At 41.1% G+C, this 17,461-nt stretch overlaps 1 protein-coding gene across 1 annotated transcript in view; it reads left to right on the forward strand.

The window, feature by feature from the left end:
• Positions 1 to 1,784: 1,784 nt before the first annotated feature.
• The window catches only part of glra3 (glycine receptor, alpha 3), a 52,645-nt gene continuing 36,968 nt past the window's right edge, over positions 1,785 to 17,461 (forward strand). Inside the window, exons 1-2 of the mRNA XM_027282364.1 lie at positions 1,785 to 2,025; positions 2,157 to 2,302. Coding sequence (XP_027138165.1) covers positions 2,238 to 2,302 — 65 coding nt within the window. The 5' untranslated portion in view covers positions 1,785 to 2,025; positions 2,157 to 2,237. The remainder of the gene's footprint in view (positions 2,026 to 2,156; positions 2,303 to 17,461) is intronic.

Raw genomic sequence — 17,461 nt, forward strand, 5'->3', positions numbered from 1 at the left:
CAGCAAGTGACTCACGTCGAGGCTGACTAAGGCTAAATGAAATGTTTCATCAAACTGTCAGTGGGACATCTGCTAATTATCCAGGAGGAACTACAAATGAACACAGTCAAATCACATTTCTGTTACATTGTGTGTTGAGCTTACATAGCCTACCTACATACAAGTGTGACGATGAATCACTACATTAAAATGAATATTTGATCTTTACTAATGTAAACTCAGACATGATGACTGGTAATGCATTTGAAGAGAAGGTTTGTGGGACAGGCAGCACTCACTGTTAAACATGCATGTACTATAACACAGTCATGAAGAAGCTGACGTAATGCTTTGCAAAACGTATCAAAACTTAAAAGCATTTAAAACATTTACATGCATCAATATGAGAGAACTGATTCTATGCAAAGATTCAGCCTACTTACTGACGAAGCTTCAACAGATAAAAGAGATGCTTTTTACATGTCAAAGTAGGTTAAACAAAGCTGTAGGATTAATAGCATTAATTATGTCGATTCAAGCTTATTAACTGTTCCATGAACAGTCTTAACCATGTCAAGCTTATTAGCTTCAGCTGTGTTTAGATGACATGGTCCCCTCTGGAGAAAGGTCCCTCTTCCTGAGAAGAAAATTGAAGTACTGAACTTTGTAGCGTTATTCTCAGTCAGTCTTTGTGCCACATTTAAAGGTCCAGTCTGTAACTTTTATGGTAATTGATCAGCAGTAATGGAATTTAATATCCATAACTATGTTTTCAGTAATATATAATCAGTCTGCCATCTTGCTCCACCATGTTTGTACAGTACTACAGAATGGACAAAGGGTTCTACGGAGTACATTTTGCCACTACGCCACCACATTGTGTTTTGTTAGAAGTTAAATATAGACAAATGGAGGATGTAGCATCGATGTGGTCTCTGTAATGTCACCCTGCAGGTTTCTGAAAAGCATCTTGGTAGTCCTGCCTCCACCGCTTCCCAGCTAAATGAGCAAAGAGTGGAGCATGAGTGGAGCTGAATGAAGCCTGGTTGTTCGAACAAGCCACCTGTAATGCACCCACCTGTCAATCAATCCTCATTCTTAATCCTGTATAACTTTAATCCTTAATATAATGTGAACAGGTGAGTTGTATATAAATTCACCCTCAGTACAGTTGTCATGAACAGGGAAATTAGCTACAGAGACCAAAACTGTTTTTTGTACCAGGCTGTAAACGTTTAAATGTAAATGTTTATTTCTGCTGTGAAGTTGCTGTGAAGACTCTTGGAGACTGGCTCACTTATGGAGCCAGTCTCAAGTGGACACTTTAGGAACTGCAGCTTTTTGCACTTCTGCATTGACTTCAATAAACATATACCCAAAGAGTACAAATCACAATGCGTATCACACTGAATGTAATCACCCTTCCAGTTCAAAGTCACCAGTGTGTCCTCACAGCCGTGTAAGCTTTAATATGCCATGATGAACAACACATCACTCTCCAAGTTTTGCACTGTTCCCGTCCTGGCCTCAGGGTGTTCTTGATGTAAATCTGAACTTTAATTAACATCTCCACTCTACCCACGACTACTTTGGCCACATATGGCAAACTGTCATCAACATAGGCTACTTTACAACCGGGATTCACGACCACATGCGACTGATCCTGCCTAACAGAGCAGAATGACAGAGAACACGAGACAGATGGAGAAAGAAACAGAGGAACAGAAGAGGAAGAAGATGAGGAGGGTGGAGAGCTACATCAGGACATATACAGAGAGTGGAGAAAGCGTTATAATGCACGGGTGGGTGTTGGATTTGATCCAGCTCACTGGGTTCTAATTTCAGATTTAGCTGGAAAAATTAACAACACTGAAGACAATTGGCCGAGCTGTCTGACAGTCATGCCAATCCGGAGTGTGTGGGCGGGTCTCCTCTGCCCCGGTGCTCACGAGGGCAAAGAACGAGCCCAGAGCAGAGTCTGAACAGCTGCCGCGCGAGCGTCCGCTTCTCAGTTTCTTTATCTTTTCCAGTGAACTCGTTTATACCGTAAGATTCCGAGCGTCCATGTTTGTCTGTCGTCTTCAGTAATGGGAATTAACCGAACACTGTGAGTTTCTGGAGTTCCTGTTGCTGCGGTATGTTTGTGAGTTTCCCCTCCGCGTGTTGTTTGACCACAGCTGGCGCGTGAGCGCTGTTCGCGGTGCTGAAAGCTTCAAAGAGCCGCGAGGAGAGCGGAGGAGAGCGAGCTGTCGACAGAGATGAGGAGGAAGAAGCTCGCTGTGGCGGGCTTTTTACTCGCCTGGAAACTAGTGCTGTTCCTCAGGTAAGACCTGTCTTCATGTTCACCTCACCTGTCTGTTCATTAGATAGATAGATAGATAGATAGATAGATAGATAGATAGATAGATAGATAGATAAATAGATAGATAGATAGATAGATAGATAGATAGATAGATAGATAGATAGATTAATTGATTTCCACCAATGTGATGAAAACATCCTGGTTTCCTCAGCTCTCTGTGATTTACAGAGGTCCCTGATGGACAGTGAAAATGGCTGCCACCTGTAGCTGCTGTTAGGTAATGTGTGTTAGTTTGTTAGCTGGGCTGTCGGACTGTGAGCTCAGAGCACAGAGGGGGTAGAGTTAGTATTAATATGAGTAGAACAGGCATTTTGCACTAGCCTCCAGACAAGAGTAAATGTGGGACTGACTTTTAGTGGTTGGTGAGAGCTTGGTGAAACAAAAGGCTGAAAGACAGACGCCGAGCTGGGCTGACTGCTGCTGGACTAGTAAGTAGTAGAATTTTTTTTACAGCAGCCATTTTGACATGAAGCAAAAGGGTCAACACAGACGTTACCAATGAGACTAGTTAAGGTTCTGTTCCATTCCTGTGAGCCAGCAAGCACCACAGCAGCACCCTGACTCTGTTTGATCTGAATGGAATTTAACCTTAATTAGTATCATTGCAAACACCTGTCTTTACAAAATGTCTGCTGTGAGAAAGGTCTATATTAGCGAGAGGCACCTGGCTGCAGACCTCCACTGTCACGCACCTCCACTGTCAGGCCCGGAAGTGATGACGTTTTTTGGGGGGTGGGGAGGTGGAGAGGACATTTTGAGACGGTCATTTTCATTTTCAGATGAAAATTACCCTTTTCATTTTCAGATGAAAATGATTTTCAGACGCCTCACTGAGCAGGTTGGTCCGTTGCTGCGTTACGTTAACGCGTCCGCCATATTGGATGTGGCAGATCTGCCCGTAAACTAATAACAGGAAATGGACTGAACTTCATAAAGCGCCTTTCTACAAAGTTCTTTAAGTTAATGTCTCTTATACACCCATTCACACACACACTAATATATCTGGGAAACAAACAGGCACCAAAAACAACGTATGTAACTTTTAAAGTGATGATTATAAATGTTTACTCCTTATGTAAGCACCAAACCAACGTATGTATTTTTCTAATGCTGAGTGTTTACAGCTACTAATGTGTGTACACTGTTACTGTGATGATAAATATTGAAATAGTTAACATTTAATCTGTCTATAATAACCAGATCCCGAAATAGTTTACTATAAAAACAATATATACAATAGACCGGGAATTGAAAGATTTTATGTCATTGTTTACTAATTAATTCATTTGTGAGGAAAACAATTCAACCGGAAGTGCATTCACAAATTCACGATTTTATTTTGAAATGTGTCCCTTGCATTTCCGGGCCTGACAGTGGAGGTCTGCAGTTTTATTTTGAAATGTATTCTGTTCATTTCCGGGCCTGACAGTGGAGGTGCGTGACAGTGGAGGTAGGTGCCTGAGAGTGGAGGTCTGCAGCCAGCATCTCTTGATATTAGCAGGCTGCCATGTCTAGTGTTGTTGCCAGGCAATAAATAAAAATGTAATTCCTCGAGTAGCCACTTGAGGCTGGCTCCAGAAGTGAGTCAGTCTCTATAAGTCCCCATGTTCAAATGTCCAACTTCACAGCAGAAATAAACATGTTTACAGCCTGGTACAAAAAACAGTTTTGGTCTCTGTAGCTAATTTCTCTGTTCATGACACCGAGGGTGAATTTATATACAACTCACCTGTTCAGGTTATATTAAGGCTTAAAGTTATGCAGAATTAACAGCATGGCCACTTTGATTGACAAGTAGGTCCTGTTACAGGTAGGACTGGGAGATATGGCCAAAAAATAAAATCTCATTTTTTTTCACAACACATCTGATTTATGATTTTAATCGATTTTTTTTTACTTAAAAACTAGAAACAACAAGGAAATCATTCAAATAAGCTTTGTTTTTATTTGACACACACAAAAAAAAATGATGAATTTTATGAAATTATGAATGTTGGGCTTGAAGTGCAAACCTAACTTTCACCAATCTTCACTTTAAAAAAAATGAATAAAAGGTCCCTCTTGATTAAATAAGGACGAATTTCCTTATTGGGATTAATAAAGTGCAAGTATAACTTTCATTTGCATGATAAATAAGAAAATCTAACAAAAACAAAGTTCTTCACATGTATTGTTGTATGGACGGGGCAGGGCAACTTCAGTGAAATACTTGCAGCTCGGTAGCTCATATTTGGCTTTTCCACTGTGTATATGTGCAGTGTTAGCTGTTAATGTTACCTGCGTTCTAGCTGTTTTTTTAAGGTTGTCGTCATCTTGTGCAGCTCGCAGTGGCACACACTGCTCCCACTCAGCTCCGTGCTTTTGTTTCAGGTGCTGCTGTATTTAGTTGCCGTTGACAAAGTTTCCATCGGACAGTGGTTTGCTCAGTGTCATCTGCTGTGAAACCGAACCACTTCCATACCACTGAGGACACGGAGCCTTTCTGGAGACCAAGTTTTAGTCACTCTTATTAGCATGTGCTGCCACGCCGACGTTTTGCCAGACTCTGAGGAGAAGAGGTCGCCTCGCGCAGGGGAGGGAGCTGCACCTAATTACTCTAGTTAAAGTAAAAATCCATTTTCATTTTTGAACATCGTCCTAAATCAAGAATTCAAATTAACTGATTAAAATCGAGCCGTAGTTACAGGTGGCTTATTTGAGCACAAAGACTTACAGTACATCCAACATGGCGGCGTTCCAGGGCAGCATATTTTTGGCTTGTGGGTAACATCACTCATGCTATGTCCATTCTCTATACTCATTGGTTGTTGCTCTTGATTGATTGTTTTTGATCCTAATTAATATAATCATAACAAATACACCTGTATATTTGTGACTTTTATGACTATATTAGTGATATTACACGCTGAAACACACACATACTTTTCTACGTACAGTTGTTTTAACTTCCTAAAATAATGAGAAATTTTCTCATCATTAAGTCACGTGCAGTTGCCAGCCTTCTATAATGGTTCTATCTAAAAAGATGGAGGCAAGCATAGCTTCTGTTTATACAGTCACTGATACAGAGCAAGCTACTTAGATATACTGGGTTCCCAACACCGAGCTACATTTAGATGGGAGCCTCATGAAAGTATGGTGTGTGTGTACTTAAAATGACACACAGGTGCTACCAATGAGACTAATTAAGGTCCCATTCCATTCAGCTCACACAGAGTCAGGGTGCGTGGTGTCATACGTGTTGGCTCACTGAATATCTCTGCTGCAATAACGTGGAACTGAACGTGGATTAGTGTCACTGGTAACACCTGTGTTGACCCTACGGTTAAAAAGGTCTATGTTCAGCCTGCCTTTCCTTATCAGGGTGGCTGCAGCCGATGCCAGCTGACACTGGGTGAGAGGTTCACCACAGGGCTATATGTTAATATATGTATTGCTGATATATTCATGCAGGTGTGCGTGAGATGTGTGCAAGCAGTGACATCTCTACGTTTCTATAAATAAAAAAAAAACAAAATAAAGGAAAGGAGTGAAGGAAGGACATCATTTCCTGATTAAACACCTTCTGAATTCAGTCTTTTTACCTACTGTAATTAACAGTGCTCAATTATCTTGTAATAAAGTACATTTAACTGAAATCAGGCATCAAACCATCTTAGTTATTCTTTCTACTGTACAAAGCAGTGGTTAACATTAATCCTTAATCCACTGAGTCAGATGTAAAAATGTTCTGCTTTTCCTCTCACTCGGTCTGCAGATCAGTGAGAGCGCTGTGGTGCTGAATGCTCTGTCGCTGAGCTGTGGCTAATATCTGATTGTGAGCTGACTGTGATTATTATTTGTCCAGTCGCCCAACCATACTCCATGAGCGAGATGATGAATCGTTCACACAGGAATAAAAGCACACACACGCACAGTATTACACTAAAGGCATTCATGGTATTGTATTTGTTTGGACAAGACAAAAAGTGAAAGAGCAGTTGTTGTGTAAAGAACGAAAGAAGAGAGTTGTGATGGCTAACTTTCTCAGAACGTGCGCGCCTGACCAATCACTGTGACTGAATGTTTTCACCACAGGAGAAGCGTCCACACTTGTGTGTGTGTTAATAAATGAATTATGCACAGGTTGTATTGCAATAATGCTGTTACTTCTCTTATTATACATAACCATAACTGCAGCACCTCTGAGTAGCTGTCATCTGCTGAGCGGTGAGTTTTACATGATGGCATTGAAAGTGTTCATCAGGAAAACATTTGAAGATTGACGTTCAATTTTTATTTTGTTGCTGTATCTCAGCTTCATTTGCCAACATCAACCAGAACAGAAGCCCAAAAGCAGTTCCTCACGACACTGGAATTTGTAATTGCACAATGACTTGCATTATTTAAGTCTGGTGTATTTTATTTAAGCCTACCTCATGCTTGACTACAAGTACAAAGTTGATGACAGATGACATTGGGAAGTCGACATTGGAAAACTGTTTGTTGCATGCTGCATCATGAACATCACTTTACTTGAAATGAGATTTATTTTCTTTGAGACCCCTGGTAGTAGACCCCAACCCAACTAAGTCCCAACAGGCAGATGGCTGCGTGCTGATATTAACATGATTCTCTGTTCTGTCGTGTCTACTTTAAGAGAGAAAGGATGATAGGGGTTGGTTGTCACATTTAACAATGACACAGTTTTTGTATTATAGAAGTTTAGACATACAAAAAAACACTCTCCGTAAACTTTGACAAGCTTTAGCATAAAAGACAGCTGAAAAGATCAAAGCCGCAGTAAATCTTCTTACAGGGTCATGGATGGATTCCACGCAGAAATCTAACAGGCTTACAGTCTGTCATTCAACGGGAGCTGGACTGGATCTGCTTCCAGCTTGTCATTCCTGTATAATACTCAAAGTCTTTGTTTCTGCCTCTTTTCTATTCCGGGCTGTTGTTTTCTGTTGTCGCTTCATCTCAATGCAGAGGCACATTATCCATGGTCACTGGTCATATCATACTACTGCGGTGGTTATTATCTCGAGCAGGCATATGCAATCTGCAATGTATGTTTGTGTGCATGAGTGAAGACAGAGGTTTAGAAAGAGCCTTTCAGGCTGGAGAAGGAGGCCTCTCAGGCGTGGTGTGGAAGAAGTTTGGAGAGGACATGGACTTTTGGTCAGCCTTAAGCACAGGCAAACTGTTTGTCGACTCAGTAAGGGAACAGAAGAAGGGCTCACAACCACCAGGGAGGCAGCCTGGACCTCCACGTTGAGACCCAGAGGCCTCATCTTTATCTGCAGCTGTGCTTGTCTAAACAGAACAAACATCATCAGAACAAACAGCATTCAGATCTAGAATTCAAACGTTACTTGAAGCAACCTTCCTAATGAACGCTTTATTTGCTATGAAGTATACTCAGCATATCTCAATGTGCATTCTACAATGTGTCATGAAGATTTATGTCAGCCGAAGGATGATGTCACAAAATGAAGAGAAGTGGTCCAGAGGCTACAAACTCTTTTTATCTCATTTATTAGCACAGGGGAATTAAAGTAGTATAAACAGTGGAGCCGCAGGCCGGCCTGCCTGTGCTCTCATCTGTCACTTCATGCAATCTGCATTCATCCACCATTTCATCGCAGCTGGCCCATAGCAATGCAAAGTATTAACAGATACAACATGAAATAACATGAAACAAAGTTAAACATATTTAACCTGCAGACAAAAAACGTCAGCTGACTTTCATATACTGCATATGATTCAATTGTCACTAAGTACCAGAAGATACTGCCTGTCACAGAGTTAAAGCTCATAGGGCAGATGTACTTTGTTATACTTGTGACCCAGAAGTTACGAAACAGAGGTTAAGATATATATTAAGTCTGATTTGGACAGTTTTATCAAATGTAATGGAATATATTGATAAGATAAGATAAGATAAGATAAGATAAGATAAGATAAGATAAGACAGACTTTATGGATCTCACACTGTGGAGATTCACTTACAGCAGCTCCCACTGCACAAGGTGGCTGAGAAAAATGTGCCTATAAAGGCTGAGTCCTTCCTGCAGTGACCCGGTTCTGACTGAGGCCTGTGGTCCTTTGCTGTGTGTCATTCCCTCTCTGTCTCTCTTACTGCTTTACCTAGCTGTCTTCAGCTGTCTGTGTGTCTGTATGTCTGTCTGTGTGTCTGTCTGTCTGTCTAATGTCCGCTCTCACAATTCGTCTATGCTCCCTCTGTAGCCTGGTTAGCGCTGTTAGCTCCTCCATCTTAATGGGGAGTGACCTTACATTGTGACCAACTGTTTGATTTTATGTTCATACTGTGTTTTACACAGAGGCTACTGTAACTTCTCAGAAAGTGAGTGACAATGGACAGATGGACAGATCTCAAACATTTTTCTCAGCTGAAGTTTCTGGCTTTGGAAGTCCCAGCACCTCTCTCCCTTTGTCCAACCACAGGCCACAACAGCTGAAATTAAAGGCTTTCTTGGGGTTCACAAATTGGACATTTGAAAGTCATGTGCATGTTCATACAGTTGCAGAAAGGTCAAGGCATCGGGAACTATTTGAGGCTCCCTCATCAGTCCAAGCCTGTCTTGGGTCTGCTGCTTGACTCCCATCCAGAGCTCATCTGTCATCCTCTGAGCATTTAATCACCGTCATGCTCCAGTTCTGCTTATTAATGATGTGATAATTGGGCCAAAAAAAAAAAATCATCAAACTATTCTGTCTGACAACATGAATGTAGATACAGGTCAGGTACATGACTAACTGAGGACAGGGGGTGTTGAATGCTGGTCTGATTGGAAAGCACCTGAGGCAAAGTGTGACATGAATAATATTTGACTTAACTTGAGGAAGAATTTTGGCTATCATCTTTTACCTGCTCCAAATATAGAAGTCCACTATTGGTCAACCTTCACTGGCATTTTAATGAAGGAAAAGGAAAGTTTCATTCCTAAAATGACAGCCAGCAGGCGTCCATTAAATTCTATTCATAAATTCTACAAAACAAACTACACAGTGTCCATCATATCAGACCAGGAGTTTGTGTGTGTGGGAGTGTGTGTGTTGTAACAGTGCATGACAAACATGACCATGGGAACACTTCACCGCTGAAGGAAACATGTGGCTCAGAAGCACAGCTAAGTGCTGCTCTGCCCGGCTCTGTGTGTGTGCTGATGTGGGAGGATACGAAGGGGGCAGTCTCCACACTAAGTGAACATTTGGCTGAAGGCAGTAGTCGACCCTGTCCCTGTCACTGCACAGGGCTGTCCTAGGCTATGATGCCAAAAATAGCCCAAGGGTAGCTGGGAAATGTAGTATTTCTGATGTTTGCATTAATCCAGCAGCTAATTAGTCTGAACAAGTGCTACAGATGCAAATAGACTAGAAAGGCTGCATATTAAAGTACAATATTTTCTGGTTTCCCCTGAAACTGCTGCCAAGTGTAGCTGCTGTTAGCTCAGTTTGTTAGCTGGGCTGCCCGGACTGTGAGCTCTGAGCACCAGGGAAGTGTCAGTGTTTGTACCAGAGGCTGGGGCTGAGGTTTTCAAGCCTAGGGTACAGAAGAATGCTGATGGCAAGCAGAGCCAGTGTTGTGCCAGAACCGGAGCTGGGCAAGTAAGCAGTGTAACGGGACTCAGAAACCTCTATGCACAGCATGACAGAGGACATTGATGGAGGAAGACGAGAAGAGAATAGAGATTGATTTGATCTGGCTGACTGTGTGTGAATATTCAAAGTGCTTTTACAAAAAGTCCACTTACTCATTAACATTAAGTTGTCTCATCAGGACAAAATCAATGTGTAACTTAATTACAAAAGGAGTGATGTGAACTTTCCTGGAGAACTCATCTGCATACATGAACAATAAGGATTACGAATTTGACGAGTTGTCTTTTAGGAGGCAGCTCTCGCCACAAAACAAATTAAATCATGTGACATGCATCTGCAGACTGCAAACGTTCTGTAGCACTCCTCCTCCTGGTAGTTGCAGCTTGGCCTCTGTCTGCTTAGATTCAGCGTGGCCTAAATTTCCCAGGGGGCATGTAGAAAGAAGCAAAAATGTCTCATGCTTTTATGCGTATGTTTTAAAGGCCCATGGTTCCCTCTCACTATCCCCTCACGGAGAGCTGTTTGTACGCGGGTAGGCCAGTATCCCTGTTTGCATTATTGAAATTCCCGGTGAGAAATATCTGCCAACTGTTGTACATTATGCAGCTTTTAATCTGATAATGGGAAATGGACTTAGATCACTCTTTCCACCCATTCACACACACATTCATACAGGCTGCTATGTAAAGCTGCTCATTATCCGGAACACTCATAATAATACTAAGCTCATACACGCTCACACTGATGGCAGAGAAAGACATCAGGAGCAGTTTGGTACAAGGCACAAGGGCACTTTGGGAATTGAACAAGTGACCGTCCAATTACACCTGAGCACCCACACTTAGCCATAACAATTAGCACACTGCTGCACTGAGATGTTCAATAATTTGATCACTTCTGCTGCTGACCATATGAATGTTAATAGAGGTCAGTGTCTACTGACAGGCCACAGCCACCGTGGCCAGGCACAGCAGCCTGTGTTTGAGGTGCCGGCAGATAATTACATATTGCAAATCTGCAGAGCGGTGGTTAAAAATTGTGGTTATGTCAGTGGCCCAGCTGAGTCTGACTGTTTTCTCGCTTCATTGTCACTGACGCAGAAGTCTCCAGCGGACGGACTAATTAAATGATGTTTTGGTGAAGCAGAGCACAGACGTTCATTCATATTTACATCAGGCTCAGGCCCGGCATTGGTTGTTTTTTGACCAGAGATTAAAAGATGAAATGTCATCAGGCCGAATACACTGTGTGCACAATTATTAGGCAAGTGATTATTTTGACCATATCATCATTTTATCCATTTCCAACTCCAAGCTGTATAAATTTAAATGCTTATCGGATTTAAAGCATAAAAATCAAAGTCTTCTTGAAAGATGCAGACTTTTTCCTGTACCACTGCTTGAAGACAGTGTCTTCTAAAAATTGGCAGTAGGTCTGAGAGTTGATTTGGAGTCCATTTTCAACCCGAAAAGGTCTAACTAGCTCATTTTTAATAATACCTGCCCATACCAGTACCCCACCTCCACCTTGCTGGCGTCTGAGTCGAAGTGGAGCTCTGTGTCTGTTACTGATCCAACCACGGGCCCATCCATCTGGACTGTCAAGACTCTCATCTCATCAGTTTACAAAACCTTTGAAAAATCTGTCTTCAGATATTTCTTGGCCCATTCTTGACGTTTCAACATATGTGTCTTGTTCAGAGGTTTCAGCCTTTCTTACCTTGGCCATGTCTCTGAGAACTGAACACCTCATACTTCTTGACACTCCAGGTAGGTTGCAGTTGTGGAATATGGCAGCACTGGAGAATAATGGGTTCCTGGTAGCTTCATGTTTGATACTTATTAAAACTTTTCACAGTTAATTTGCGTCTTTTCTTTTCGACACGTTTCTTGTGAACCTGTTGACTATTTGCAACAAAACGTTTGATGATTCTGTGATCACGCCCCAATATCTTAGATATTTCAAGAGTGCTTTTGACTTTTCAGAGTCAGTTAAATCTCTTTCTCGGCCGGAGGAGAAGAATCTGCCTAATAATTATGCACACCTTGATATAGGGTGTTGATCTCCTTAGACCACACCCTCCCTCGTTACACAAATACACATCACCAGATATACATTAAATCCAATAAGCATTCAAGTTTATACAGCTTGGATTTGGAAATTATGGATAAAATGATGATATGGTCAAAATAATCACTTGCCTAAAAATTGTCAGTCTGTGGCTGCATTATGGAAAAGCTTTGGTGAGGAATCCAAAAACAGACCAGAAGATCTCTGGAGAGGAAGAAGGAAGGAAGGAAACAGGAGAAAGAAAGGAAAACAATATTATTAAGTTTCTTCTTTAAACCTACCATCAAGATTCTGACATTTGTTCTGATTGTAAAATTGTGGTGAATCAAACGATGGCTTTTATGCACATGTAGATGTAATTATGTTTATTCCATCATTACACTTGTGATTAACAACTAAACTGACAAATGTAAAATAAAAGCTGCAGAATGGCTCAGAGGCACTCATATATTAATACACACACACACAGAATGAAATATTAACAATTTACCGTGTCACAAATGTCACACAGTGTGTTTTTTGTACGTAAGCCTGCACACACACCTCTCACTCAAACTCAACTCAAAGTTTGCTCTGAAAACGTTTCAGAACAATGAAAGTTTGCAAATCCTAAAAGCAATGGATGAGAAATATATTCTTTTTGTCATTTGGGTCAGCATCGGTGTGACTGTTCATTCTCACGCTGAAATGTTTTGATCTAAGCACACTCTGCCTTGTGTGTGAAAGTTACGTATTGCCATCAGTGCTGTGTGTAGAGTGAAGCTAGCAGCAGTGTGTCTCAGAGTGCTGCTGTCTCGTCTCATCCTGCAGCAACAATGTTAATACACTTTTTGGCCTGTCCTTTTAAAATCATGCCACTTTTTCTTCCAGCTTGTGGTGCTCAGCCCTTACATGACCAACCGCATCAGTGACCCACTGTCATTCTTTTGTTTCTTTTTGTTCAAAATGTCACTGCTCAGGCCTACAGACAATCTCTTTACTCACTAGTTTTCTTCTCCAAAGTTTTCAGTGGCTGTGGAATAGAAGTATTTTATGGTCTTACCTAAGTGACCCTTTTTTTAGAAATTAAACTAGGGCTGCAAGGATTAGTTAAAGTAATCGATTACATAAATGATAAAAATCACTGTCATGGAATGTTTGCGTCGATGCGTCGTATTATAAAACTCCACTGTATGATCACATACTGTTAAATAAAATATTTTTCAGCCAGAGCAAATCTCATTAGCACCACTACAAACATACATACTACAGATAATGGACTACGGTGTCACAATCCACTCCGGTCCCCTGCCTGCTTTTCCCTCTTACCTGCACCCAGTAACTTTCCACTCACCTGTCAGCCCCGCCTCCTCATCAGTCACCATGGTTTCTCCCGCCTCCCACACCTGCTCCTCATCAGTAATCAACCCTGTATTTAAGCACCAACCTCCAGACACTCTTTGCCAGATTGTTCTTTGCGTCATGCAAGTCTTTCCAGCACTTTTGTCCGGACTGATCATACGGGAAGATTGGCACAGTAGCATAGAACGATGAAAATAAACTACTAAGTTATTTGTCTCAGTTATCAGTGAGTTATAGCACATATAGCCTGACAATTTTGTAGTGATTTGTAACACATCGTCGCTGACCTCCTTTCTCCGATAGTTTTATTGGTCAAATATGGTCATAAATGTACGTGTGTCTTTATATTAGCCTACCACCCTACAAGCAAGTTTCTGCCCAACAGCAACGATATCAATAATAATGTGTAGAATATTAAATCAGTACAAATCAGTGATGTCATGAATTGGATATTACACTGAATAGCAAACCTCAACTCAACACATCTGTGATTTGGAGCATATTAATAATTATTCTGTAAGATATTTAATCAATTAAAAAATCTGCAATAATTGGTATTAGGTAGTACAATGATAAAACATGATGCACAGACTTCAGCTTCTGAAATGATTCATCTTTCTGTTGTGTTCTATTTTAGTAGAAATAATCGTAACTAATCGACTAATTGGAAAAATAAGCAATAGATTAGTCGTCAGCTAAAATAATCAGTAGTCGCAGCCCTAAATTAAACAGGAGCTTGCAGATTTGTCTAGTTCCAGGTTACCAAATCTTAAGACTTTTGCAAAAATGAGACTTAGAATTTGAGTGAAAACAATGAAGAGTGTTCAGCCTTCTGGTGTCCTGTGGTTCATACCTGAGCCATGATAGAATTGAAGGTAGATAGAGCAGAGGAATGTCCCCAATACAGTTCCATGAGGTGCACCGAAGTGGCACATTAGTGCGTCAGTCATGGCCATTAGTCTACTTTCAGTTCTAATTCCACTTTAAATATCAGACCCTTACTAGCATGTTGCATACTCTTTATGTTCATTATTAAAAACTAGTCCAGTCTTAACAGATGATGAAAAGCTATGGACATCCCTGATGATAAACAGAGATAGATTTTATTCCTTTTTAATGACAGCTCAGAATCTGAACATAAGTGTAATAGATTTAGTGGACACTCACATTTTACGTTGCTGCGTACTTGTCGTGCTGACAGAGATAGGGTGTTACATAATGGCAGGGATAAACCGAGGTCTCCCAGGCACACTCAGTATGGCCAGATGAAAAAAGGCCTCTCCTCTGTCCCTTCATGTCGGCTTCATGGGGATGTTTTATTGCATAATCAGAGAGCTAGTTATAAATAATTCTGTCAGCACTTCAGACCAAACCTCTCGCAGACAGGGTTGGGCTTTTTAGCATCTTAGTCGCAGAGAGCAGGTGATATGTTGTGAATACAAACAGATAAATGCTGATGCTGAGCGCTCTGGGATTTGTGGGTCTGATAATACTCTGTTAGCTTATTGCAAATAAAGTTTGGAGAAATGATTTGAGCTGTTTCCTAGAGAGAAAACATCTGCATCTATAGATATACACTATAGCAATCAAGCTTTGACGTCCTGACACCTCAGCAAGGTATCCACAGAGATGTTTCATGTATCTTGTTCTTTGCTATGCAGTGGAAAACATCCTGGTTTTGACTTTGGCCTGTTTGTTTGATTCTACCTGTTGAATATTTCAAATGCATCCCCCCAAGCCCATGCTCGGTTCTTGCACTGTGAGTGAAGGGAATAACCTTAATCTCCATCAGCTGATTTGTACTTTATAATTTGCCTCTCATTCACATTTACATTCTCTGTTTACACACACACACACACACACATGAGCTACCATGCAAAGGGCTGACCTGACCCAGTGGGAGCAATTTGGGGTTCAGGATCTTGCCCAAGAACATTTTGACATGTGGACAGGATGAGCTGTGGACTGAACCTCCATAACAATCAGTATCCACTCGGCCTCCTGAGCCACAGTCGCCCAAAGATCAATAAGAACACTATTATGAAGCCTGTGCATGTTTGAGTGTCTCTATAACCAGTGGCCTCCATGCAGAACTGATCACATGATGGCTTACAGGGTTATCTATCCAAGGTCGATGTTTCCGGAGAAGCAGCTGCATCACGTCACTGTCTTGTGTCGCAGCCTTTGCTCACTTGGAGATAGGTGGATGGATAAAGACTGTGCACACCAAACTGAATACAGTAATGGATGGTGGAACTGCAACCCGCAAGATGGGGAGACTGCACAGTTTGTTTTATTAATATCAATATTAATATTTTGCTATGAATATAGGGATATAGCACATAGGCTGTATGTAATGTGATTTATTTATTAACATGCAATGAATGTCCTTGTATGTTTGAAAAACATTCATTGTAGTAGATTACTGAGGGGCAACATTAACTCCTCAGTGGAATGATACTGTGTGGATACAGTCACTGTGACAGTAGATGAAGTGGACAAACACACTCCACTCTGGCTCGCTGTCAACCACACACTCATACAGCTGTAGCAGCTCGTGATGTGTTTCAGCTTATTAGGTTTACATATACCACACATTCTTGAGAACTGGGACAAATCATGTCTTACCAAAACAACTTACTTAATACTTACTAAGTATATTTTTATGACAATGTTGGCACTTTAAAGTTGTGTCCCAGATTTTGTCTGTTTAATCAGGCATAAAAAGAGTCTATATTCTGAGGACCCCTGTCCTACTTCTGTATTTCAAAATATACATGAATGGTGTTTAAGCACTGGTCAGTGGTCTACGTTTTGATAAATCATTAAGTAATATTGCCATCAGGTGTGTCTCAGCCATAACAGATCAACTGCATTGCCCACATTAATCCAAAATATATAAGAATGATGCTTTAAAAATGTGTGTTTTATATGTATTAAGGGAAACCTAACCCTAACCTAACCCTTACGTGAAAGAAGGAGGGGAATCATTCACAGTTCACGGTAGTCTGAGCAAAGCTTGGCAGTGGCTGTCACTGCTCCTGCATCAGATCTTCATGAGTTCTCCCTGTTACAGCTGCCATCTGTTTCTGACTGACACATTCCAGAAATAACAAACTGACATCAGATCAACCTGTGAACTTTGGATTTATTGTCATTTCCCGCTACTGTACATGTAATTACGTGTGTTCAGAATGATTAACAATAAATCCTGATGACAGAAGTTTTCTGGTTATGTTAAGTGACTCAACAATGGTCATGGTTTCTAACCTGGATTTTAGTACATTGATAAAAGTCACAGGAGTGATTGTATTGATTTGAATGTCATATGGCTCATTTAAAGCAACTGTAGTGTAGACCCTGTGTAATCCCACTGTGGTAAATATGGACAGCTGTAGTCCGACAGCCAAGCTAACAAAATAACACACATTAGCTAACAGCAGCTACAGTTGGCAGCAGTTTACTTCACTGTCCATCAGGAGACTCTGTAAATCACAGAGAGTTGAGGAAACCAGAATATTCAGGAATTCAGTCTCTGTCATTATGTCCTCAGGGGCTCCTCAGCCTGGTTACTTTGCACACTTGCCCTACTTTGGTTCTGACATGATGCAGGCTCCACTCTCCATCATGTCATCATGTGTAGGTCAAACACATAATGGGCTGTGTAAATCCCTTTAACCAGCTAAGGTGGGCCTACACAAAGCTGTGCTCAGCAGCTTTCTTCTGTAAATGTGATGAACACAAACACAGCTGACTTCATTCATGGCCAAATACAGTCAGTCATATATTTTCAGTGCCGTTGCTTGGTGTGGATTTTATTTCCTCTTAGACTGGAAACACACATCATGCTTTCAACTATATTACTATTATTGCTACTATTACATTCTTCATGAGAACTTTAAATGGCAGATCCATCACTGTGGTGGCTGACTCGTGTGCCTCATCTACAAATGAGTAGTTTGGTGTTTTGCTCAGTGTAAATGGCTGAAGTCTTTGTGTGGATCATAAATTGTGCTCACTTCACTTCCCTCTGTGTAGAAACCACCGGTGCATTTGTCATTATTGATGTTGATCACTGATGCTGTGATGCTTTAAATAAAT

Source organism: Larimichthys crocea, chromosome X, assembly GCF_000972845.2.
Source record: "Larimichthys crocea isolate SSNF chromosome X, L_crocea_2.0, whole genome shotgun sequence".
Taxonomy (NCBI): domain Eukaryota; kingdom Metazoa; phylum Chordata; class Actinopteri; family Sciaenidae; genus Larimichthys; species Larimichthys crocea.